This window comes from Thamnophis sirtalis, unplaced genomic scaffold (assembly GCF_051295495.1).
Source record: "Thamnophis sirtalis isolate CommonGarterSnake01/CBP01778 unplaced genomic scaffold, rThaSir2_p1.2 scaffold_6, whole genome shotgun sequence".
Taxonomy (NCBI): Eukaryota; Metazoa; Chordata; class Lepidosauria; order Squamata; family Natricidae; genus Thamnophis; species Thamnophis sirtalis.
The window spans coordinates 101,803,963-101,831,875 of NW_028261386.1; the positions used below are offsets into that span (position 1 = coordinate 101,803,963).

Below are 27,913 nucleotides of genomic sequence, written 5' to 3' on the forward strand. Positions count from 1 at the left end.
ATACGCCATGTGTATCATGTAAAATACATTTATTAATTTTGCATTGTAGTGTTGAGTAGTAACATTCCCCAATATTGCATACTGTTGATATTTTCAGATTGAGTCTGTAGTTTGTCAAAGATGCAATAAATTACAGATGATCATTTGAAACACAATAAAAAATGTGGTGTTTTTATAGATCTCAATTCTTTCAGCGGTTTCATAATACACATTTTCTAAATACATTTTTAGTTAATTAATATAACAAAATGTAAATAAGGCGCCAGCAAATAAATCCAACTGAGATAGTATGTAAAAGTAATTGTACTTTGCTTTAAGACCATAATCCATCTATTTTCTAAATGTAAACCTGCTTGAGTAAAAGCACATTATATTTTGTATCTGAAATACATACTTGGCATAGTTGCATAGTTTAAAGTCTTGTCAAATTCAGGCCATTACATAAGAATGTGTCAAGTTGAATTAGGACGGAATTCTTAAATCTGAAATATTTTTGAATTGTTCAAAGATGTACTATTTAGGACTTTTTTGTAATTCTACACATCCTGCAGATGCTGTAGATATCAAGTCTATTAAAGGACCAATTCCTGAAATGTTTCTTAATCATGCAATGGTTTTACATCTCATTTGTAAGATACTAATATTTAAGCATTCAAAATATAAGGTCAAAATTATGTCTTCAGCAATATACAGAAATTATCATACTCATGATTTATATGATGAAATTATCCTTTCAAAACAGTTGTGTTAATTCACATTTGAGATTTATGTTTTTTTCTAAATCATATGTAATCTTACATTTTTGTTCAGATAAAAATGCTTTGATGAGAGCATTTATTTATTCATTCGGAAATTAAGAGCAGGCACAACTGGTAATTTGTGTAATGCAAACAAACAAACGAACAATGGTTATACCCTGTCACAACCTTTTTCTTTTAACATTCTAGAGTAATCTCGATAAAATTCAGTTTTCAATTGGCAAATTTAAACTGTTCTTGGAATGAATGATATAAATATAAAACGTTCCCTAATACTCAAATCCCATTATCAATGATAGATATGGGACATCTACCTGCAGATTTAAGCAGACTTCTTATATCTTGCACTGGACTTTCAGCAAGTTTTCAAATGAGGTGGCTTCCTCAGTTACGATTCTCTATTCATACATACCTATTTTTAACTAATAAGCTTTTATTTCCCAAGGCAAGCAGCACTTCCACAATTCTTCGTGAGTAAATATTGTTGTTATACTGCCTTTGTGAAGGCTATTGTTGTTACACTTCCTTTGTGAATCTTGTATGTAGTAGAAATATGTATGTAAGCTACTACAATGGAAATACAAAACAAGTTCCACAGGCCATGACAATAGAGTTAATACAGGAAGCAGCTATATTGAACACTTTAGCCTTTTATTCCTGACCCACATTAAAACTACTAAGTAATCGAACAGCTTCATTCCGAAAACCCTAATATTGATCTAGTACTGAAACAAAGGGGTGTCTATAACAATGACATAAGATGTATGGCACAATGGCCAATTATGACTTATTTTCCTTGGCAGATCATTCTTGGAGAACTTGAATATATGACAAAAAGAGCAGTGTTTTAACTCAAATACATGTTCGTGAATGAACATGTATTTCATTGAATGCAAACTCCTTTTTGAAAATTTGAGTACATGAATTTGAAATTTACATGGTATTTTAAAAAATCAATCACTTGTAGGTATTATACATCATTTTTTAAAAAGTTATTATACAGATCAAGACATTTCTGATAAGCAAAATTATCAGAGTACTTGAACTGGGCTATAGCTCTCCCAATTCATATAAGATTCATACTCTAAAACAAATGGTCTCAAATGTTCATTCTAGCATAAAATAAAATTAACCAGTATTATATAAACTTATTTTACATATGTTGTCACAAATAATAGTATATTCAAGTGCTTTCCTTCAATTAATTGGAAAATGATTTTTCCCAGTGCTACTGCTGATCTGTTAGAAAATATACTTTTGGTGATCTGTTTTCAATAAGTTAGAAAAATTGCCAAACATTTAAAAAAGGGGTTTTATAATGCATTCATATATTTGGTCAAACACAATACACTGTGTAAATAAATAATCTAACTTTGTTCTTTAAAAGGGTATGTTGCAGCCTCACACATTTTAGTAGCTTTTAAGTTAAACATGGATATTGCAGTTCAGAATTCCTAGTATGCAACTATAGAAAGTTCCCTTACAATAATCATTACAATATAAACATACTTTTCTAATTGAGAAGTTCATAGTAGGTAGGGAAAAAAAGCTCCCATAATTTAATGGACACATGTCAGCAGATAAAGCTTTCCACATCATGTCATCAAGCTGTCATTAAAGAAATCAGCTGTAATAGTTAGTTAAAGCACTGGCAACTTTTGCAATTCCACAGAAATTAAAAGGATGAAGGAACTTCCTTTACATAACTAGGAACACATCTGCATGAACTACAAATTGAAACTGGCTACCTCTTTTCAAACAGCAGAAATACTGTACTTTTGACATAATGCTTAATGTTATGGTATGTAACCAGCAACGTGCTCCTAGAAGTGTTGTTTTTAAATATATTTCACCAGTTTGTCTCAAAGTGTCACACATAAAACTATATTTTCACTATTTAAATAAATAATTTTCACATTCTAAGTTTAACATTTACTAGGAGCTCATGTCTGTAGTTCTGAAACATTTTTTTTTGCTCCAAGGAATAGAGGTAGATTTTAGTGTAGCGTTTAAACCACACTGCCAAAATCCAAAATATCACACACAGCTGTGTTATGGATAATGGTGCAATTTTAGCCACTGCCTGAAAACTCAGAATCTGCTGTCTGCTCTGAGGTGAGAATTCAAGCTATACAACATTATTTTTTAACTTGTGAATGGTTGGTATTTCTAGGAAAGAGACAATGGCAACACACAATAGTTGGGGGGGGGGAGATAAGCACATGTTGAGTTCACGAGTTGCTCCTTTATCTTCTTCAGCAAAACGTTCCCCCTCAGGGCAGCAAATGAAGGCCACCACAAAAGCGCTCCTGTCCTCTGAGCCAAGGGTTACAGCTGGAACCCCTCCATGGGGGCTTCCTGTTGCTGGAACACAAATTGCTGCTCGCTTTCATCCACTTGGGGAACAATGTTTACATCTTCCTCTTCCACGCCAAAATAATGTTCAATGAGATCAAAAGCCTTTTGGTAGATTTCTTGGTTTTCATGACTTTGAAGGATTTCAATTTTATCCAGTCCTGGAATTAAGAGAGAGAGACACACGTAAGATCTATACTGTTCAACATATACTCAAGCACTGCTCAGTAATAAACAGCTCTTAATTCCATAAACAGGTAAAATAAAAGACATTTCTTGACAACTCCCAGAATAGCAAACAAGTGACTTATATATTGCTACTGTTGTATATCTTATGTTGATTAGGAATCATTTGCCTATTGCAGAGTTGATAATTTTTCAATAGAAATGTTGAAAACATTTGCTGTGGTATTAAGTTATCACTTCTTACCGTAGGCTTCCTCTATACGGGCACAGTAAGGATTCACTCCAATTCCGTTTTGCTTTGATTCTTGTTCTCCATGTCGCAATATGTTTTCAAGTCCATTCAAGGCTACCTGGACTATTTTAGAGTCCATCACAGTCAAAAGATCACATAGAGGTTTGGTACAACCTAATGCCACTAAGTAACTTTTATATAGAAAGGGGGAGGGAGGGAAAGAGGATGGAAAATAACTAATCAGGTTTTTCTTTTTGTTGACTGTAATAAACTATATATAGGATGCTTTCAATAAACAATATTAAAAATATAAATTTTTGAAAACATAATGCTATTAAAAGAAACACACTCCTTATGATTATGTATAACTTTATGCCAAATACCAACAATGCATTTTTTTAAAAAACTGAATGATCCAAAATCTGAATGATCTATGAACAAACTTTCATTTCCAACATGAACTCATGTTATATAATTTCTACTCATATGAAAATGTTAACACTTTAACACTGTTCTAAATGAATTAATAGATTATCAAGCATGTAAAGGTGAAAAATTAAACTAAACATCCCCCCCCTCCCGAAAATACATGTTTTACCAAACTACTGTTCATGAAAACAACTGGAGGAGAAAAATATATTTGTTTTCTTTGTGGCTACTCCAGAGGACGGTTGCTCCTGGTTTGGCTGAACCGGTGGTGGCGGCGGCGGGAGGCTCCACCAACCTGCCTGGACATGTGCATATGAGCATATGTGCGAGCACGAGCAAACCAGCAGTAAACCTGTTAGCAACCCCCTCTGGGCTACTCACATATACAGATTTGATTCACACATTCTCTAAAACATAGGGTGGTAAAATTTGGTTTTGGCTTCATATGATGCACTATGGTTTGTAAACCATAGCATTTGAGATAACTATACATGAGCCAGGTTTCTATTTCAGATTTAAATGAACAATGACTTAGAAAATGTGTAAATCTAGCCAATCGGGGATTGTGTATTATTTATATACTGTTATACAGCAGAATTCCTGAGAAACAACAGGAGTAATTTGAGACGTCCCCTGTTCTGTAATTGTGGGGACAGACCTTCCTGGTACTGGATAGCATCAAAAATATCCACCCTAGGATGTCCACAGGCCATTAGTTGCCTCACTGTTTTCAGACATACATTGAAAATGTTTTTAATATCAGTAAATCTAGGAACATGCAATTTAGGCAAGTTTGAGTATTAGAAGTTTCATTTTATTTCATGGCATTACATTCTTAACATGCTGCTCACTTTTATTATTTTATTATGATTACTTTTTATGTCAATTGTTTATATTTTACATCATTTCTTATTTTGGTTTTTTAAAGTTATTATTTTTATACTATAATTATTTTACAAGCTACGTAGAGGTATTTAGAACAAAGAAATAGGAATAGACAATACTCATATTGTCCTCGACTTACAACAGTTCATTTAGTGACCTAATTTGCAACGGCACCCAAAAAAAGTGACTTATGCCAATTTTTCAAACTTATGCATTGCAGCATCCCCGTGGTCACGTGATTTACATTCAGATGCTTGACAACTGACTCATATTTATGACAGTTGCAGTGTCCTGGAGTCACATGGTCCACTTTTTGTGACCTTCTGATCAGCAAAGTCAAGGGGGAAGCCAGATTCACTTAACAACTGTATAATTAATTTAACAAGTGCAGTGATTCACTTAACAAATGTGACAAGAAAAGTCATAAAATGGGGCAAAACTCATTTACACACAGACACACACAATACATAAAAGATATTCAAGGTATACTATGATCCCCTCATGCAGCTTTTCACAAACTTGTGCCCTCAAGATTGACTCCAGAATTCTCAGCCATTACAGCGTTGGGTGCTGAAAGTGAGGAGCGGTGGCATGCAAATCCTAACTGTCTGAGAGCATAAGGTTACTAAACGAAGAAGTTTCTTTCAGCTACCAGCATTGCTGTGAATCAACTGCAATGTATTACCTAATCTGTTGAGGAGTCCCTCCTGATGTCGCATTAGTGATGGCCCATGCTGCTTCCTTTATAGTACGAAATTCAGCTTTCTGAAGAATTTCAATCAATACTGGAAATATATTTGCATCTATAACAGCCTAAAGGAATATATATATATAATACTGTAATAACTCTGAAATGCTTTAGGACAACAGATTAATCCAATACTGAACTTACAATAAACTCTCAATTTCACAGATACCCATTCAATGAATTCTGGATGTACCGGGGTGGGGTGGGGAGGAAATGGACTTGATCACCAAATAACAAAAATATTATTGCAGAAATGCCTGAATTGATATTATCTACAGTATATAGCAACACATACAAATAAATTGATACTATTGCTTCAATTGTGTAAAGAAAATAAAACAAAAAACAATAAAAAGGGAAAAAATAAGAAATCTGCAGTAATGATATAATGGACATTTAAATGCATGGATATAAGGTTGTAGTGAATGTGTAACCTCCAGATAAAGCTGCCCATCCCTTCCCACCTATCCAGCGTATTCACTGGATTAAACAAAAATAAATGAGGTTGAGGAACAGAACAAGGCCAAAAAAAAAAAAAAAAGGTTAAGAGTAAAAAAACAATTATGCATAACAAAGGCAACAGATTACCTGAATTTGTGCTCTGTTTCCTGCAGTGATGTTAGATACTGTCCAGCATGCTTCCTTTCGAATAGATTCCTTGGGACTACTCAGCAAATGTAAGAGACAGGGTAATGCAGAGCAATTTAGAATTACCTAAAATAATTTGAAAGATGAAAAGTTCTGCCTAAACAATGTAAAATAAAGTACATTGCATATAGCTGAAATCACAGTATTTACATGTTGAGTTACTATTTCAGTGAACAGCGTATGCATAGAAAAAAGGCATGTTATACTTTTCAAAAAATCTGTTCTAGATTTTGTTTTATTTATTTTTTCAATAAAAACTAAGCGTGAAGGTGCACAGATGAAAGACAAAAGGTAAAAAGGAAAAAGGAAAGGTACATACTGTAATAAACAAAATGGTACCTTGGCACTCAACTGCTTTGAAACTCATCACTCAATGCATTTTCACATGAATATTTTGTCCCAGTATTAATCGTTACTTTGGTACTCAACGCACAAAGTAGAACTTGTCAGTGTCAGTTGCCTTATGAGTCACTACATTATTTCTTATGGGGAAAATTCGTTTAGTATTCATCGTTTTTTGGTACTCATTGTGCCACCCGGAACCAATTAACGATGAGTACCAAAGATACTATCTACATTCAAAAAGCAGTCCTGCAGTGCAAGGAATTATTGCATACCACTATACATAAAAACGCCTACAGTTACTTTTATGCTTCACATTTTACAAGTCTATTACCACGCTAAGATACAATACTTCAACAGACAAAAAGGCATACAAACAAAGCAAATCTAAACAAGACAAAAAAATCTGCATTAAAAAAAACATACATATAAATTGGCCCCTCAGTTGAATACTGATAAATATATTTCAAGCATAAGTTTCCCCCCATTGCAAAGCAGTTCTATAATCTATAAACTTCTACAGCTCTATTTGCCCCTCTAATTTGATCTACCTTCTATTTACTGTAAAGAAAAAAAGTTAACAGGTAAATCCAACATCAAAACTATGCTTCGAAGCCCTCTATTAAAAATCTATTAAGTACCATATTTTTCACACTATAAGACGCACACCCCCCCCCCCGAAAAAAAGTGGGTGGAAATGTCTATGCGTCTTATAGAGCAAATATTATAGCATGGGGAGTGGGGTTGTTGCAGTGGTGGCGAATGCAGCCGCATGACAACACTGATCACCACTGCCGGCGGGGTATGCTGGAGCCTTCGCTGTCGAGCAGCTGATTGGTAGTGAGATCGACCTCCTGGAATACCACCGATCAGCTGTTCTAGGCGGCAGGGATTGCCACTGCCACTCACCACTGCCAAATGTCAGTGGTCACGACAGGCGGCCAACAGCAGCAAATGGCAATCAGTGAAGGCGATCCCTGCTGCCTAGAACAGCTGATCGGCGGTATTCCTGGAGGCCGATCCAACCGTCAATCAGCTACTTGGCAGTGAAAGCTCCAGCGTTCCCCACCGGTGGCAGCAGCTTAGCTCAGTTAACAGATGGTGGGCACAACGGAGCGAAGCCCTGACAAGCTGACTGCAATAATGTGCTGAAGCTGACCAGGCTGTTTGCTGTAAGGATGCTAGCCAGATGAATACTGGATAGATGCTGGAAGGCAGAGGCAGATTTTTTTCCCCTTGTTTTCCTCCACCTTTCACACACAGAAAGTCCACAACAGATTATAATTTACCATAAACCATTGCAGTCATTATCTCAGTATGTCCAGGGTCAAATATCTTCAACTGATTCTTAATAATAAAACTTTTCCTTAAAATTATAACTGGGATCTTTCCAAACAGTTGTATCACATTCTCCAAAGTCATAGATCTCTTTTGTGAATATCTCCATAGGACTCATTGTTCAGAAGGTTTTTATACAAATTGAACTACATCTCTTAACAGTTGTCTTCTGATCGAAAATAGTAGGTTTATTACACAGTATCCATCAGTTTTCTTAAGAAGTTCAATCCACATTCTTCCTCCAGATATTCAGTCCTCACCCATTCTCTCTATACGACCAAGCTATCTCAAGGCATTTCTTTCAAACTGGTCTTCCTTGTATCAGTTCATTGGCTCTCTTTAGTTTCAAAGTCAGCAAAGCAGGGAAATATTACTTCACTGTAAACATCTCCGGTATTTGAAAGACATATTTCAAAACAGAGCTTTCAGAGCAATATTCCAATATACAAACCTGGATAGCACAAATGCTGGAATCAAAGTTGAAAACAGCTCAAAATAGGAGGAAGGGCTTGTCCATATAGTCCTACTCTTGTTCTTTCCAACCTCTACATAGTCAGGCAGATATCTGTGCTTGAGTTTTTGCAGAACTGTTAGAACAACCCAAGACCCTCTTTTACTGAAGTTCCAGATTACATGGGAATCTCTAGTTGCTTCCAAGGGATTACGAGTACTGCTTCCTTTCAGACTTCATAGGTGGACAGAGAATGGAGAGAAGGGGGAACTGGACTCCATGTACTATGAACTTTCTTAGCATTTGGGTAAATGCCTGAATAAGGCTACAATATTCCCTATATCTGATAAGTTGAGGTCATAAGATTCTATTGTCTCTTTCAGAAATATCGCTAAAGTAAGTTTAAAAATCAGCTTACCTGAGTTTGAATATCATCACCAGTCACAATATTTCCCACTGCTCTTAATGCAGGCGATACGACCTTGTAGTCATTGTGCCTAAACAACGGAATTGTTGAAGTATTTTAAGATAAATAGATGTATTCTTCCTGATACAAACATTTTTAAACTATTCATATGGGTTTGGGGATACTATGCTAATAATTCTTTCATACAGCTTACCAAAGAATTCCACCATATTTTATCTCAGGGCAGAACAAAAGCCCAGCATCATCATATTTATTAATTATTAAAATATAATTTTTATTAAACATTATTACCTTTAAAAAAACGGAAAAAACAATACAGCGACATAAATACAATGACATAAGCAAGACAAATCATACATAACAATATAAAGTAAAACATACAGATACAAATACCGTTTTAAACATACAACCCCCCCTCCCCCCCCCACGGTGATAGTCATTCACAGCCCGGTTTTTCTTTCTTTCCTCATTATTAGGTCTCTAAGCCACATCTTCTCATTGCAAGATTCAGGGATCTATTACGGTACCTATGTTAACTTTCCCCATTTTAAGTCCCTGCTGTTCTCCTAGTCGCCCACATATACCATAGGTTCCAGCTAAGATAATGTTCTGTTTCTCCTTTGTCCCTCAGCCAACCCGTCATTCTGTCCATTTCTGCACATTCGTAGATCTTTTTAATTAAAGCATCTTCCGGCGGTATAGTGGTGGATTTCCAAAGTTGTGCATAGGTTATTCTTGCGGCCACAATTATATGCAGGCTCAAATGCCATATTGAACTGCTTATGTTATCTGGTTTGATGCTTAGTAACAGGTTCTCAGGTCTCCATTCAATGTTTGCCCTGGTAACCTCTTTTAACCACTTTTTAATCCTTTTCCAATATTTCGTGGCCTCAGTACAGGACCACCATATATGGTAGAATGTGCCATCCCTTCTTCCACATTTCCAACACAATGGAGATAACCCAGGAAACATCTTAGCTAACCTCGTTGGGGGGAAGTGCCACCTATAAACCATCTTGTATATGTTTTCTTTGAATGCAGTAGATGTTGTAAGTTTAATGGTCTTACTCCATAGATCCCACCATTTGCCCATTTCAATTTCATCATATTGAAGAGGCAGGATTTAATAATAAAATTGACTTCTCAAAACAGTGGTTCAGAAGTTGAAAAAAAAGCTGCGCTGCTTTAATTAAATGCAGAGAAATGCTGTGCTCTCATATTACATAAAGCACTTCTTCTGAACTTATAGATACACGCACACACTCTTTCAAAATTGTATATATGCATTTTTCAAAATTCATATACTATGATTGCACATATGAATCCTTTTCTTTTCTTTTGATGTTAAACAAAAATCAACATTTTTATGTTATATCTTTTTCAACAAGATGTAATATTTTAGAAATGAGCTCATTGCATTTGTTATTAGAGATAGAGTGAAATTAATGATTTAAATATATTGTTTCCGTTTGGAAATAAATTATATGTCTTAACTTTGAAACAATATTTTCAGATATTTACTTTCTTTTGAAGTTCATTTTTATCATATAAAAGTCAACATCTGGATAAAATCCATTTGTTTTGTACATGTTAGCCAAAAGGCTTACTATTCAACACTGGAGAAACAAACATATGATTCCAACTATTTAGTAGTCTGAATTGATAGATTAGCTGTGAACACTACTGAATTATGACTTGTCTATATGATACAATTCTATGTATGTATGAGAGAGAATATTTACCGTATATGTATTTTGTTTCTCTTTTAAGCCTTTCCCTTTTCTTTCTTTTTTATTTAATTAAAAAAAAGAGGGGGGAAAGGGGGGAACCTCAGAAACTATCATTTTTTAAAAAGTAAAAACTATTTCTACTAAATCTGTAAGAAAAAAATCAACAAGGAATGTGACCAGTGCCTTCAGAATGCACCAGCTGTATGGAAAGAAAAAAGAATGAAACTGAATAACATGAAATGGAAAATGTCTACCTGCTTGAAATAATTCAGGGGAGCTCTTAGTAATGTATTTTTAATATGGTCAAGAGTATGACCTCTACAGTAGAAAAAGAAATCAACAATAAAATCAATTCTAAAAGAAAACCAAGTGAATTTCCCTAAATTGTTGAATGAAGTCTAATCACTTCCATTGGCACAAAATCAAACCATACTGTGGGGAGAAAATGGAAAATATTGCTTCAGGTGTGTCTGGCTGTGTAGGTGAGAGAGAGAGAGTGTGTGCATGTGTGTTTGGGGTGGGAGAACAAAACAGAATCTTCAAGTGGAATTAATTATTATTTCGTGACTAAACCTTTACATTGGAACACTCTGTATTGCAACAATTGGTGGCAGACTCCTTGTATCTATGTACTGCTTAATACAGGCACAGATTAAACTGATAGATAAAAATAAGCTGAACTGGATACTTGTGCCTGTCTTGAATTTGCCAATTGTAGAATTCCTGCTGTCTCACAGAAGAGAATAGAGGCAAGAAAGACAACTATCACTGCAGGCTCATTTGAGGCGCTGATATGGTATGAAGAAACTATATCTGACACACTGATTTAATTTAACACCTTCTACTATCTTCTGCAGCACTGCTGGTGAAATAATTATCTGATTTAAAGAGACTTACATCAGAAGTTCTACTAATCTTCTGCAGACCCCAGAATCAATAACTGCTTGTATTTTATCATTCGGTCCATCAGAAAGGTAAGAGAGGGCCCAGCAAGCATCTGCTAATACATCCGAATCACTGCTAAACAACAGCCTTGATAGAACACCTAAGCAAGGACGAACCTTAAGAGTTTAGAAAGAGAGAATTGCAAATTGTAAATTACTTTTTACTGAAAACATTTTTCCAAAGATGGAAACCAACAACTATTAAATTAAAAATAGTGATACTTTTTAAAAAATGCCTGTAATCGTGTCTCTTTGCAGAATGATGCAGTGCATATGCCAAATCTACAAAACACTTTATCAATCGCAACCATACTAACATGAACTAAAATATCCTTAAAATATAGTCAGGGCATCTGACTATGTACAAAAAAGGCATGAAAGTGGAACTGAACTACAACAAAAATTAAACAAATCTTAAAGGGCTTTTTTAAAAATAAATAAATCCTGGAGCAAAACCTGCATCATTCTTTAATTTAAAGAATCTTTAATTCTCAATTAAAGATACCTTTAAAGTACCGTGTTTTCCCGTAAATAAGACAAGGTCTTATTTTCTTTTGCCCCACGAAATATGGCCTTGGGCTTATAATAGGGGGAGGGGCTTATTATTTTCTAGAGCAGGTGAGAAGCCAGGCACACCTTTTACCTTTCCAGCTCCGTTGCGTTCCTTGCCATTGTGTCCAGGGAAGCTGCTGGTTAAAAAAAAAACCTTCTCGCGAGTTCAATCAAACTTCTTGAAGTCGCGAGAAGGGTTTTTTTTAACCCGGGGCTTCCCTGGACACAATGGCGAGGAACGCGACGAACCTGAAAAGGTAAGAGGCGCGCCTCGCGGCCCAATACCACACACCTCGCCACAATAGTAAAGACAGCCTGCCTGGTTCCCTTCCCCGCCATCCCTTTAGCAAGTATACTTATCTTTCCAAGTACCCTTGTGTTCCTCCCCCTTTCAACTCATGAGGTTTTTTTTACAAGGGGCTTCACTGGACGAAAGGGCGAGGAACGTAGCGGAGCTGTCAGTCTCTGGTAGTGTTTGTAACGTGCGTCTCGCTTCTCCCCCCCACCTGCCACCCCCTTTACTACTTTGCTCTGTTACAGCCAAATGTTAATTTAATTTCATTGTCTACTCTGAAAGTGAGTATCATCGTCAGAAAGTTAATGTACTATATTCAGTTCCATTCTATGACAAAAAGAAATCTTTATCTGGACATAAATAGTTGACATTTGAAAAAGTTTAATTTATACAAGAAGATACCTTGGAACAACACAATGTATGCATTTTATTATTATAGCGTTTTTATAGAGTGAAACATGGGCCTTACCTTGCTAAAATCTGGAGGTGGATTTTTGCCTCTACAGAGGTTTGAAAGTGCCCAGACTGCATTTCTGGTAGTTGTGAGCCTGTTAGAATGTGTTAGGAGTCTGCCAAGACAATAATAATAATTTGAATGACTATTTTTGCCATGTACATGAAAATAACTTCACTTAAATTAATATAGATATATTCAAAGGTTTTCGTGTAATGTAATCATGTAATGACTGAGTAGCATTTCAGCTGCAGAACAGATTCTTTTTATTTGTATCTCCTGGACAGTGAAACTGGTTTATTTGTGACCTTATCTGAGCAAATTGGGGGAATGCATGGAAGAGAAAGAAGAGGAGTAGCTGGTTTTGTGAATACAATATTGGACATAATCCATAGAAATTATAAATTTTTGAAAAAAGAGAATGAGAAGAAATGTGTTTTTATAATTTTTAGACAAATAATTAGAACCTTTATAATAAAAACTGTTATTTAAAACAGGCACGTTCTAGCACCAAGAAGCTTTATGTCAACAAACACCAAACGTATATAACTGACATTTCAAATCTATGCATCTCTGTTCAGATGTTCTGTTAAGTGCAATGGTGCTTAACTCCCAAAAAATAATTTCAAGGGCTGGGCAGTGCTTTGGAAATAATACAATATGTTGGCAATTGTGTAAAGCAATTGTGCCTTTTCTCAAGATCACATGCCTACTAGATTATTCTGGGAAATGAATTAGATGTTTAAAAAGAATTACAGATAAATGCTATGTTTCTAATTCTACCCACTCAAAAGCACCTTTTTGGGAATCTGAAGCATTGCATTGAACACTACCAACCTACTGTTTATAAGTTAGCAATTAACATGGTTGCTTTGGTTAGGTAGTTATGCATACCATTCAATCAACTACCAGAGATGATCTGTACTTACTGTAAGAGTGGAGGAAGTATTCCACAGCTTAATACATAATCTCTGCATTCTGCATTATCTCCAGCAATATTTCCAAGGGCCCACACTGCCTTAGAGACAAAGATGTAAATTAATATTCATAATTATTTTAAGACACTTAAATACTTATCTATAATTCTTATGCTTAGTTTATAACATGATCATTTATGCAGAAGTATATAAACTGTGCGCAAAATTAAATAAACCTATTACTTAAATGGCTAATGTTAACATGAAAGCAACTACTCCCATGGGAATTCATGTTTGCAGCTGAGCCTAAAAATATCTTGTATTGTTAACTGCTAGAACCCCTGCAAAAGATAATGGCTATTTAGGCCAGCATAGGAGCAATCACTGAAAGAATCCACGTGCCAATTCTCACATCTCTACATAGTTGTTATCGATATGGAAATATCTATACAGGTAATCCTCAACTTATGACCACAACTGAGCCCAAAATTTATGTTGCTAAGCGAGACATGCATTAAGTGAATTTTTGCCCATTTGACAACCTTTCTTGCCAGAGTTGTTAAGTGAATCACTGCAGTTGTTAAGTTGGTAATAGTATTGTTAAGTGAATCTGACTTCTCCATTGACTTTGCTTGTCAGAAGGTCACAAAAGGGGATCATATGACTCCGGGACACTGCAACCCTCATAAATATGAGACAATTGCCAAGCATATGGCTTTTGATCACGTGACCAAGGGGATGCTACAACAGTTGTAAGTGTGAAGAACAATCATATGCCACTTTTTTTCAGTGCTGTTGCAACGTCAAACAGTCACTAAACAAACTGTTGTAAGTCTAGGATTATCTGTAACAATATATAACAGTAAAGTGATTTATTTTATTCATAGAGTGGGAGAAGCAAAAAAAAAACCTCTGTTCCATACAAAGTAACCAATATAAAAGCCCTGTTCTTAATATAAAATAAGCATAATTGGATTTTGTGCAGAATGGGTGACTTCTAAACAGTTTGCTATGCTTCAGGAACACTATGAAAATCAGGCTCTTTCAGCAGGCCCAGGGCCAATGAATCCGTTAATAGTTATGATTATTTTAATATCTGTATCCCTTAGATAGCTGATATTTATCTTCTATTGTTATATCACAATTGCAACTCTTTCTTTTCTTGAGTCATTTGGTGATTAACTGCCTTACAAATCCAATAAAATAATCAAATAAAGAAGTGATAGCATTTTTTTTATTGCAAAATTCAGTTACTTTTTTGGAAATTGAAAATACTGATAATTAAGCATGAAATGTTTACCTAATGGGACCAACCTAAATAGTTTATAGTTTGTAATAATAGGGGACATTAGCTCCAACTGTCATGAATGAATAGCAATCCAAAGGTATGTGTGCAAATTGATTTAATTTCAATATCTGAGTGTATACATTAAAATTTCCAATATGGAATATAGTTGAATCTCCATCATATTCAAATGCACCAACATAGGCAACTTTCTGTAGAACATAAGAATGTGATAAATGTACAGGTAGTCCTCAATTTACAGTCATAATGGGGACCGGAATTTTAGTCACTGAGTCATCACATGACCAGATCTGATTTTACAACCATTTTACTGTGATCATTAAGCAAATCACATAGTCATTAAGTAAATCACAGTCATTAAGTGAATCTAACTTTCTCAATTGACTTTGTCGGAGCCTGGCTGAGAACATTGCAAATTGCAATCATGTGACTCCAAGACACTGCAGCTATAAGCGCCAGCTAATTGCAAAGGGTCTGAACCAAGATCATGTGACTGTTTGAGTGGTATCATGGGCATAACTTTGAGGACTGGTCACAAGTCACTTTTTCCAAGGCCATCATAACTTCAAACTGTCATAAGTCAAGGACTACCTTTAATTAGAGATAGTAAAAGACAAATACATAATTTCGGTGTACCAGCAATATGAAGTATCAGCTCTTATCAAGATTTCTGCTTCATGCAGGCTTCTTCTAGTACCAGCGTTAAGTACTGATTGGTGGGTAAACCCACACTAAACCACATACTTTTCTTCTTTCTTTTGGAAATGCAACTATCTCTCAATACAAACTAGGCCAAGATCTCACATTTGTGCCTTTATTTGAGCAAGTACTTTGACCAGTGAAGCCTCAAAAGAGCTACATCTAAGACCTAACTGAGGAGGTAATTAAAAACAGATCTCCCAAAATTTAGATCAAACTGCTTCTAGTATAACAGTATATTTGTACACGGGTCACTGCAATCACAGAACAGAAAGCTTGGAATTTTGGCTTTGAATAATGGGATTAGCTATTTCCTTGTATCTTCAATAATCTGATTGCTGTGTCTTGGTCCTGCAATTTAATATTTGGAGACTCAAATTTCTAGGAAAATTGCTGATACTTGAAAGCCTTCACTTACTCTATTTGAATATTATTAATCTTTTAGATATAAAGATGATTAATGTGATGCTTAGTAAATATAACATGTATTTATTTGTATGGTCGTTCATCTCACAATATAAATTCATTCTTGTCCGTGAGCTTATGCAGCAAGAATTATTTTATTTCTGCAGAAGTAGTAATGATATTTCATCACACTACGTACCCAAGTCACTGATATGAAACAAATATACTGAAATAATATTGCATATCAAAATCCAAAACTACTGCTACATGTGTTAATTTCTAATAATGCAAGCCTAACAATATTTACACAAGCCAGTGATTTCTGTATGGTTTGATCCCAAGTAAGCCAGCATGGGACTGCAGCCTAACTATCTGAAATAAGAAAATACAATGCACAAACAATGCACTGTAACTAAAACAGCACATACTTTTTAAAATAGGCAAGGTACTGCACTTCCCTATGATGCTGAAATAGCTTTATGTGATCGTACAATATTCTATGTTCAATATCATGTGTATGAATTCTGGACTTGTAAAAGTCCCACACTGTTTCCTAACTTTCAGCACAATATAAATAGGAGGTTCACAGTTTTTGCTCCCAGTTTAAACTAGCCACAGTATCTCCAAACTGTCATAGTTTGCAATTAAGTCAAACTCTTATCTGAGACAATGGGAAAATGATTTAGACCACCAAGCAGCAGATTCTTTCCATCTTGCATCCTGGTGACGCTGGATGCCATCCGGCAACCGAAACCTTCATGTGATGGAGATAGATACTACCTGGCTTACAAGCCACCCAAATTAATTGAGAGTTGAGTAGCATATCCCGCAACTGGGTTAGGAGAACAGTTTATATCAAAGTATTGTTTCTAAACCTAAACACATTCAACCCCCAGTTCTAGCTTCCTGTGAATCATAATAAATCAACAATTGAAGCAAAAACTTTCGATAGCTTCTGAATTGTGCCATCTAAAGACAAAACAGTGGAGAACACACAAATATATGATTCAAGTATTTAATGTTAACCATAGTTTAGGATTAAATTTAGATCAAATTTTGTTTTTATTCAAATATATATATTTTTTTTCCTTCCCAAAATTCTCTGAGGCCTAACATTTTACAGTACAATTGAATCTGCATAATAAAAAAGTCACAAAAAGTTACCTGCTCCTGGACATCTTCATGTTCAGAATTCAAGAGTTTAATAAAAATTGGGACTGCTCCAGTTTCAATTACCACTTTGGTATGCAGGAAAGTTCCAGACGCTATATTTGTAAGAGCCCATGCTGCTTCAAACTAGAAGGTAAAAATATGACTTTTAAGAGTTTATTTTACAATCAATTCGATATGCTTATTTTTTTATGGCCCTTCCTTTTTCCATACAAGAATATAGCCAGCCTTCAATTGTATTGTGTAAATCTCTGCAGTGAAATAACAGTTTAGTATTTGTGTGGAATATTCAAATTAATCATTCTCACACGATTTTAGCAAGAATATAAATGCAGTCTTGGAGAATAGTAAAATATTCTTATATTTCAATAAAATTTAAATAATTTCAACAAATGGGAACAATTTACATTTGAAACTTTGGGAGTAACAATGGAAAACTATGGCAGCACTATAAGCAAACAATCTCAATCCAGTGTTGTCTCAATTTATTTATTTTATATTATTCAATATCTTTAAAAAATATCTGCTTGTGGGAATAATGTGCTCACTATGGAACCAAATTTAAATTGTGTTCCTCCTACAAGACATAATATTTATGTTTGGGGCCATTTAACTTGTGAAACTGTTAAAATATTTAACAAATGATGGGGACAGAAAAGCAAAACCTCTCCTCCTATTCCAAAGGGAAGATATAACATTTTAATTCCTTGTCCTTCCTCCAAAATGTATCTCATATTATTTTAGGAACTCACTTGAAGAGTGCAATTATCATTTTTTTCTAGAAATTTGACAAATCTCTCCACAACTCCTGGTTTTTGAATAACTTCATCAATTGGAGGATTGGGTTCTGAAATGAAAGATAAAGTAATCCAATAAAAATAAGTTACATTAAGTTCAGTACAATGGAAAACAATTAAGAAGGAAGTATAAATAACCCTGAACAGCACAACTCCCATAATGAACTTGCTGGAATATTGCAGATGAATGAAATTAAAGTCCCCATTTTAAACTATGCAAGCTGATTGCTCTTAGCGAATTTATTCTGTCTCTAAATCTAACCTAACTCACTGATGTATCGCGACATTAAAATGCTGTGAGAAACACTCTGAAATACAGAAAACAAATGTAAACCATTTGACATACGTAGATAAGCAAAGCTCTTTGTTAGGAAATTGATCAGTGTGCAAGTCAAAAAAATGTTTACTAAGGAATTGCATAGTTTCTCATGGTTTCATATGTAAGAACCCAATTAGTTTCACAGATTCATCACCTAGATGCTTCACAGTGATCAGTGTGATGCTTCTAAGAAGTCCCTAAGCAATAGCTCCTTTTATGTTGCTCCTTCCCAACTTTAATAATCAGTTAACATACTAACTTTGAATAGAAGATTTCATTTGGTATGATGATAATAGCCATGAAAGCGGAGCTTCTAATCCACTTTTAGGCAATGCTACTGCCATCTGTTGCTCTGGTGAATCACACAAATCAATCATTATTGAATGAAGTATTATAAACTGAGGGTACAGGCAGGATGCAAGAAAGCCTCAGGATGGTGCACTCAAACCTTTCCATACAAACCTCAAGAACTAGCAGAGAACAACAGCAGTTTAGAAGGCACACCACCATCAAAACTATGGTTTAATAACTTGAATAACAGCTGAAAGAAGAAAGCAATCAAAATATGCTTTCCTTTAACCAAGTGCCAACTTACACAAAAGCCTTAAAAATGAAAAGATCTGTCCTACATTTTACTTACATTCCTGGTTGTATTTATATATAAGGGAGGACATGTAGGTTAATTTGTGAAAACAGACATAAAGATATTGTGCCCTTTGGGGCCAAACTCTTTATAGAGACTAGAGCACTTGTGTCTTCAAGCAATTTTGATTAAACAATGGCAATGGTTCTTCAGCCTTTTAAATTACTGTAAGGCTTAGTGTTTGGGGACTAAATCCAAAATAAACTTGTTCTAGTGCATTGCAGAAATGTCTGAACTGTTGGGAAGAAGCAGAGTCTCTCTCTCTCTCTCTCTTGCTACTTCCATCTCCATTATTTCCACCCTAGTAAATATAGTATTAATGTACTGTGTACTGTAACATATACATACTAGAGTGGGAAACCTTAATTATTTCCATCAAGCAGTTAATTAGCCTCTTTCCAAATTAGACTTGCTGATAGCTTGTTTTATTAAAAAAATAATAATCTGAAAACACTGGGCAGATATAACATGGAACAAGCCCATTTATCTTTTTTTTAAAGTTAAAATTAAGCTGAAGAATCCTTAAAAAGGATTACTCTTTCCTCAAAAACAAGGAGTACAAACCTGAAAAGGGAAAGAAAAAAAAATCTCAAACCAAACAAAATAACACTCTATCTTACATATTGGCACAATGATAATAGTCACTGCTTAATTAATATCAATTAATATATCAAATACAAGATAAATTATAGTATGCATTGCTTCATCTTTTGACTGGTAGAGAATATTGCCTTTTCCAGTAGGATAAGTTATACATTTCTAAAAGCTGTTCCTAAATCACTTTTAGCTTCCATTTTAACTTTTATCCCACAAAAAACAATAAATTTTAATTGGAGTGACATTAACAGCTGGTGACATATTATCTAAACTAGTAGGACAACAGAAACCCATACAATGTACAAGTGCCTCTTCTTTTCCATCTGAGGGTGTGTCTCTTTTTCATTTTGTAATTGGACATTTGACATTAAATTATTCCTGTACCAATACAATAATTTAAGATTAAAAAACAACTAAGAACTATCATGTATTATTAAAAATATTCAATGTAATGCAAATACTGAAACTAAAATTTATTAAATATTAAGAAGAAAATAATGTTTTGCTGATTTACCTTTAGAAAGTAATTTTCTGAATTTTTGGGTTGCTGCAAGTTGTTGACTAGGATCATCTGAGAAAACCATCTGAACCATGTCACACGTAATCACATCTTCCTAAAAATGGAAAACCATTATAATTTCCTAAAATTTTAGCCAGATTTGTAAATGTGCCTTAAGGCATGCGATAGATTCCTTACCTCCAGAATTGGTACAGTAGAGCTTACATCAGGATCCTGGATTGGGCTCTCCTGCATTGACTCTTCGCTGGACAGCAGAGAAACATTTCTACGTTTAAATAACTGAAAAAAAATGTAAGAAAAACATATGTTGGGGATTATTTGGGGAAGAGGAAGAGATACTACATCAATCACACACATCATTTTCTTTTCTATTACTTTCTCCCTTTTTGATCAAGTCTTCAAGTTTTCTCTTGAAACAAGAAAACTGAATCAACAATGCATTACTATTAGCTCTAATCCTACTTTGGGAATCCTTTTACAAACAAGATGCTTAAAGAATATTTAGGAATATGTGCTAAATTTAGGGACATACTGTATATACTGGTTTATTTTAACTCAGTGTGATGGCATTTTCAGACAATATTATATAACCAAAGGAAAAACAAATAAGTACAATGAGAAGTATTGTGAAAGATAAAGAGGGTTTTGTGATTTTTTTAAAAAAAACAAGCTCTTTTCTTTATTCAGTAACAATAAATAAATATCAATTTATTTTGTCAAAACTATATCATAAAAAAATGTTCCTGCAGAAATAAGGGTTTCTTGCTGAGCTTCTAAGAAAAAATACAACTGCGAATAAACATGGCGTCTCTTCAAGCGATACTTTTAGCTTTGAAGAGGGTGTTTGATACAGAGGAAAGAATTGAGAGAAAATTGGACTATTTGGTGCATTTGGCAACAAAATGTGATGAAAAAACTGAGGATGTTCATCAAATACAAAATAAGAAGATGGAAATTCAAAAAATTGAAATGCAGGAGTTTGAGCCTGTTGATATTCGTGGCAATTGGTTTATTTCTGAGGGAGGAAAGAATGAAATATTCGAAGAGGAATTAAATGGAGAGAAAACTTATTTCAAAGGACAGGACATAGTAATTTGTAATTTTAATAGATTTGTATGCCGCCCAATCCCGAAGGACTCCGGGCGGCTTACATAAAAGCAGTTTAAAAATATTTTAAAAAAAGATTTAAAAATACAAGACAGAGACTTAAAAACAAAACACAACACGCACTCAATTTTAATGGGGGCTGTCAAGTTGAATCAAGATCAACAGCCCCAGGCCTGCCAGAACAGCCAGGTCTTAACAGATTTACGGAAGGCCAAGAGAGTGGGGAGGGTCCGGATCTCAGGGGGTAATCATTCCAAAGGGCTGGGGCAGCAACAGAGAAGGCTCTCCCCCGAGGAACCGTCAGACGGCACTGCTTAGCCGACAGTACCCGGAGAAGGCCCGCCCTGTGCGATCTTATTGGACGCTGGGAGGTATATTGCAGGAGGCGGTCACGGAGATATCCAGGTCCTAGGCCATGTAGGGCTTTAAAGGTGATGACCAGCACCTTGAAGCGTGTCCGGAGACCGATAGGAAGCCAGTGCAGCTCACGGAGGATAGGTGTAATGTGGGTGTACCTAGGTACACCCAGTAGCGCTCGTGCGGCTGTGTTCTGAACCAATTGCAGTCTCCGAACACTCTTCAGGGGCAGCCCCATGTAGAGCGCGTTACAGTAGTCAAGCCTTGAAGTGACGAGGGCATGAGTGATCATTTGGAGTGCCTCCCGGTCCAGGTAGGGCCGCAACTGTGCACCAGGCGAACCTGGGCAAAAGCCCCCCTGGTCACAGCTGACAAATGATGTTCTAATGTCAGCTGTGGGTCCAGGAGAACACCCAAATTGCGGGCCCTCTCTGAGGGGTGTAAGATTTCACCCCCCCAGGTTTAAAGGTGGAATATCTGGACTATTTGGGGGGGGGGGGCAGCATCCATAGCCACTCAGTCTTGTCAGAAGGAGAAGAAAGCATTAAAGAACTTATGGACTATGAAATACTATTTGCAAAATATTTGATAACACTGCTGAAAATTAAAGATAAGCCGGCGAAGGAAACAGAAGGAGTGCGTCAACATTATATGAGAGATACTACAAACAAGAAGGTGCAAAGAGGACTTCGTAGAGACTTGTTTAAAAAGATGTTTGGAGAATTGGATCCACAAATGGCAGTGGATATAAGATTGTTTTGTTATTGGAGAGATACAGGTTGATAGATGGTAGAGTATAATTCAAAATTAGCTAAACTTAGTTAAATCCAGCGATAATAGGTACAGTTAAATAAAAATTGATAATGATAGTAATGTATGTTGAGCTGTTATTTATTTATTTATTTATTAAATTTATAGGCTGCCCAATCCCGAAGGACTCTGGGCGGCTTACAAAGAAGGGAGAAAAAAGAAAATAAAAATAAAAAGAATAATTTAAAATTCACAACACGCATTCATTCTAATCGGGGCTGGACCTCAACAATAAGGTCAACAGCCCCAGGCCTGCCGGAACAGCCAGGTTTTAACAGCTTTCCTGAAAGCCATGAGAGTGGGTAAGGTCCGGACCTCTGGGGGTAGCTGATTCCAAAGGGTCGGAGCAGCCACAGAGAAGGCTCTCCTCCGGGGGCCCGCCAGCCGACACTGTCCGGCTGACGGCATCCGAAGGAGGCCCAATCTGTGGGATCTTATCGGCCGTTGGGAGGTATGTGGCAGTAGGCGGTCTCGCAGGTACGCTGGTCCTAAGCCATGTATGTTATGATAAGTAATAATTGGGTATGAGAAGGGAAATACTTTTGGACTATATATAAAAATTATTAATAACAATAATAATAATAATAAACAAAATTAGACACAGTCAAGTTTTAACTAATAGGGGGAAAATGTTATGATATAGGATATAGTTAAATAAAGAAAGGATAATGATAATAAATTATATACATGGAGGATTAGAAAATTTTGGTATCAAATATTATTGATGTTTTGCTAAAACAGGATATGAGGATTTAATGTTAATGGAGGATTTTACAAATAAGTAAATGAAATGCCAGCATGTGGTTATGTATTAAATCTTGGTATATTTTAGGATGAAGGACGTTTAAATAACTATAGTCAAATAAAAGTGGAGGTATGATGATGATAATAAAATAAATATTTGAGTTAAGATATTTGAATTAATATGAATTATATTTTATGATGGTGGAAGAGATGCACAAAAGCCTTTTGTAACCAGCTGATACACTTTCTACAGTATGTAAAGAAGGAGGAGTTGTATGTTTGTTTTGAAAATAAAATAAAAAATTTTTTACAAAAAAAAGGGGTTTCCAAAATATGTTAAACAGTGTTCATTTTTTACTGAATCATTTTAGCTTCAAATATTTTCACACGTAAGGCTAAAAATATCCCTTAAAATAATACTTTTGTGCAAAAAAGAAAAAGCAGTTATAGACACATTTTCACTATAGTCTAAATACAAGCAACGTAACAACTAGATACATCTCACAATGTTTTCCATTCTTTTTATTATAGTATTATCAATGTTATTGAAAGTTTTAAAGAGAAGATAAAAACTACCAAAAATTAATACAGAATAAAGAAAAGGGTGGGGAAACAAATTTTCAGAAAGAAAAGAAAAAAATTGAAAGAAGCTTCTGATTCCCTTTGTTGCGAATGTAATTGCAAATACAAAGTTAAGAGCTGTGATTAGAATGCAGTATTGCAGGCTACTTTGCTGACTGATAGCTCCCTGCAATTTGGCAGTTTGAATCTCACCAGGCTCAAGCTTGACTCAGCCTTCCATACTTCTGAGGGTGGGTAAAATGAGGACCCAGATTGTTGGGAGGTAATATGCTGACTCTGTAAAACCACTGAGAGGGGCTGTAAAGCACTGTGAAGCGGTATATAAGTCAAAATGCTATTGCTAACTTGAAGATTACAAAAAAAAAACCTCCCTTTTTCTATTATCTATTTTTTTTCCTAAATTCTTTTCATTCTCCATCGTCAGTTCCTTCTATATTGTATCTTTTAACTCTGAGGGAATTTTCAGAACTTTTCAAGTTAAAAAGTAACATAAGAAATAAATAAAATTATTCTGTGTCAGGAAAAAAAGTTATGACAGTACATCTCTAAAGAAAAGGTTAAATTTAACCATTCTGCATCATCCAAGGGAGCTATTATTACCAACTCAACTTTCTTGTGAGAAGAATTTTATAAACATGCTTTCAATAAAATGTATTGCATTTTATTTACAATGGACTACATTTCTCAGGGAGGGAGGCAGCCAGGGATCAGAGTTGGACCATATGAGCAATTTAACGGGCTTTATGACTGTCATGGCTCAGCTATGATTTAAATGAGGACTTACTTGTTCTTCCCTTTTTTGTTTCCGAAGCTGAATCCCTTCTTCTTCTCTTCGTCTTCGCATTTCTTGGGGATTGAGGGCATTGTTTTTATAACTTTTCATTCTGTAATTATCTTTTTCTGGGCTTGCCATGTTATCTGCAATAAAGAGCAAAAGGGTTTACATCTCTAATGACATTTTCTGGAGAAACAAAATAATTATTTTTATTTATAATGATAAAAAGAAGCGTTCAATGTTGTCAATGTTGAAAAATGGCAAAGGTGCAAAGTAAAATGGGATAAATAGAAGGATGTCAAAATATGAACATTTTGTTAATGACATGACAGTATGTGAAGATTGCTTCTGCACCCGCAACTGCTTCATAGAGTTAAAATTTCTCATAATTTGCCCCTATGAAGAGCTGTGGTGGTGCACTGGTTAGAATGCAATACTGTAGGCTACTTCTACCGACTGACAAGCTGCCTGCAGTTTGGCAGTTCGAGTCTCACTGGCTCAAAGTTGACTCAGCCTTCCATCCTCCCGAGGTGGGTAAAATGAGGACCCAGATTGTTGGGGCCAATTATGCTTCATATAGAGAGGGGCACATTCATGAAAACTCCACAAAAGAATTAAGGATTGTCTGAAATTCATTTTTATATTATTTGCATAGGAAATAAAGAGAAAATGTTTGCATCTTGTCAAATATAACTGAACCAATTTAAAACTTTAGAAGCTCATCATCAAGCATAGTTACAGTGGTCAATGTTACATCAACCAGAAGCTTTACATAGACTTGAAATATCCATAATAAATACAATGTCGTAAATTAATTCTGGGTTAAGAGACACAGCAACAGAAGCTGGACTTAAATTTTGTGCAGCGATCTGTGTATGACTAGTTTCAACAAACGAACTCTCAAAATCAAGAAGGATGCAACCCTCATTGTTAACAGTCATGCTCCCTTCTAAGTCTGAAGCCGTCTTCAAGCCTCACTGTTTTCAAATTTAGAAAGTACGTCAGGTGTTTCTCTGGAAATTCTGACTAAAGCATTTGAACAACTTTTGCCATTACAATGAAACTTACAAACTCTTCTCTCCCTAACTGGTCTTTCATTTTCTAAACTAGACAGAGCTGGTCTTGCTCCCTGAAAGTGTTAAGCAGAAGCAGGAAAGGTGGGTTGGTGGAGCATTAAAAACTCTTCCCTGTGTCTATGAATGCTAAGTATAGAAGCTGAATTTGGGGCACTCCAAAGAAGGGTGCTAATACAGGTGGTCCTCAACTTACAACCACAAATGAGCCCCAAATTTCTATTACTAAGTGAGACATTTGTTAAGTGAGTTTTGCCCCATTTTACGACTTGTCTTGTCACCATTGTTAAGTAAATCACTGCAGTTGATAAGTTAGTAAATCCAGTTGTTAAGTGAATCTGGCTTCCCCATTGACTTTGTTTGACAGAAGGTCGCAAAAGGGGATCACGTGACCTCAGGATGCAGCAATGGTCATAAATATGAACCAGTTGCCAAGCATCTGAATTTTGATCCAGATGATCATGGAGATGCTGCACAGATCATAGCAATGGCAACAGCACTTAAGACTTATATACTGCTTCAGTGCTTTTACAGCCCTCTCTAAGCGGTTTACAGAGTCAGCATATTGCCCCCAACAATCTGGGCCCTCATTTTATCCACATCGGATGAATGGAAAAATAGTCCTAAATCACAATTTTCAATGCCATCTTAGCTTTGGTCACTAAATGAACTGTTGTAAGTCAAGAACTACCTGTATTGTTTTTTCCTGGGGATGGGGAAGAGATTACTGCTAAACTACTATTGCCAGCATCCCTTTGGCTATCCTTACGGATTTATATTGATATTGTTTCCTGATTGCCTATTTGTACCCTATGACTATCATTAAATGTTGTATTTATGATTCTTGACGAATGTATCTTCTCTTTTTATGTACAGGGAGAGCATATGCACCAAAGGACAAATTCCCTGTGTGTCCAATCACAATTGGCCAATAAAGAATTCCATTCCCTATTCCTATTCCTATTCTGGGGATGCTGGGAATTGCAGTTCAACAGTTATCTGGCGCCGCATCAGCTGTTTACAGGAGGGAGGTGGGGGGCAGACGCTCACCATTTTTTGCATTCCTAGCTGTTAACATTGTAATCCCCGATCACATGTGAGGAATTGCTGTTAAAACTATTATTCCCAGTTGTTGCTTTTCCTCCCCTCTCTCTCTCACCAACGTTGCCACGAACAAAAAGAGCCCGGAGACCAAGAAAACAACGCAGAGGCAGCTAGCTTGTCTCCTCCACGGGTTCAGTGGGACGTGGATCTTACGAATGTCTAGTCTGGGCTTCCTCTAAGTAAACATGTTCGATGCCAACTATCACTCGCCAATTTTACCAAGGCGCCAGGTGGAAGAAGAGGGTGAGAATGCCGCCGGCCCGGAGGAAATAAGAGGAAAAATGTGCAAATCACAAAATAATAATAATTGTCCTCTTCCCCGATTGCATCGGGTAAGCTCGAGCGCCAGGCAAAGGCGAAAGAGACCCCGCACATCACCCCTCCATTGGGCTTCGTTCGGTTTTAACGGCCATATTTCCCAATTTAGACTCTATTGAAGCAAAGCTACAGTTTAATCCCGCGCCTGTCCATCCTTCACCTCACATCCACAAACGCCCACGTACCCATCGGAGGGCGACCCCAGGCGCCGCTGTCCCTCCGCCGCAGAGAAACCTGGATCGTGATTGAAGATGGCGGCCCAAAGGGCACGAAATGCCAAGCTGGGCGCCGCCCCTTTTCCCAACGTGCCCTGCGCGCAAGAGTCGCGAATTGGTCGAGCTCCGCCGCTTTCGCCAAAAGCTCCATAGAGATAGGCAAAGGGTAGAATGAGTAGATAGAGATAAATAAGGGTTTACAGCAGCATTTCCCAACTTGGCAACTTGAAGATGTCCGGACTTCAAGTCGCAGAATTCCCCAGCCAGCATTTACTAGACTAGAGAGACACACAGGGCTTAAATGGACGTTCAATTATCTCGGAAACCGTTGTCTTAAAAGTCTACGAAGATTCTCAGTTATCCAGGTCAATGGGTTTAAAGTTAAAGCGGATTGATTGAAACAGTCAATACAGAGGACTTTATTTAGACGACGCGTTCTGCATGTACATTCTCTTAATGGTGGTGGATACTAAGTTAAAATATTAGCACATAAACTTTCAAGTCAACGTCCCAAAGGTGCGTTTTTCAAGAGACAACTGGACTTTCTGGTTTGTTTGTTTTTTTGAAGCTTGAGCTGAAGAAGCTTCTTGGATGAGAAGCGAAAAGTCTTCAAAGAAAAACCAGAAAGTCCAGTTGCCTCTTGAAAAAGCACCTTTGGGACGTTGACTTGAAAGTTTGTGC

At 36.1% G+C, this 27,913-nt stretch overlaps 1 protein-coding gene across 3 annotated transcripts; it reads right to left on the reverse strand.

Annotated features, from left to right (window-relative positions):
• Positions 1–12: 12 nt before the first annotated feature.
• KPNA5 (karyopherin subunit alpha 5) lies at positions 13–27,289 on the reverse strand. Of its 3 annotated transcripts, none has more exons than XM_014055489.2 (14): positions 27,203–27,289; positions 24,532–24,665; positions 20,325–20,426; positions 20,142–20,241; positions 18,024–18,118; positions 17,266–17,397; positions 13,704–13,792; positions 12,790–12,889; positions 11,427–11,590; positions 8,791–8,869; positions 6,182–6,307; positions 5,531–5,658; positions 3,544–3,722; positions 13–3,274 (listed from the first exon to the last, which is right to left on the reverse strand). In XM_014055489.2, the coding sequence occupies exons 1-14, from the start codon at positions 27,204–27,206 to the stop codon at positions 3,087–3,089; spliced, it is 1,620 nt and encodes a 539-aa protein (XP_013910964.1). In that variant the 5' UTR covers positions 27,207–27,289; the 3' UTR covers positions 13–3,086. The 3 variants fall into 3 exon arrangements, with proteins under 3 accessions (XP_013910964.1, XP_013910966.1, XP_013910963.1); XM_014055491.2 differs by having other exon boundaries at positions 27,178–27,280; XM_014055488.2 differs by lacking the exon at positions 27,203–27,289 and adding an exon at positions 26,646–27,008.
• Between the last annotated feature and the right edge of the window lie 624 nt (positions 27,290–27,913).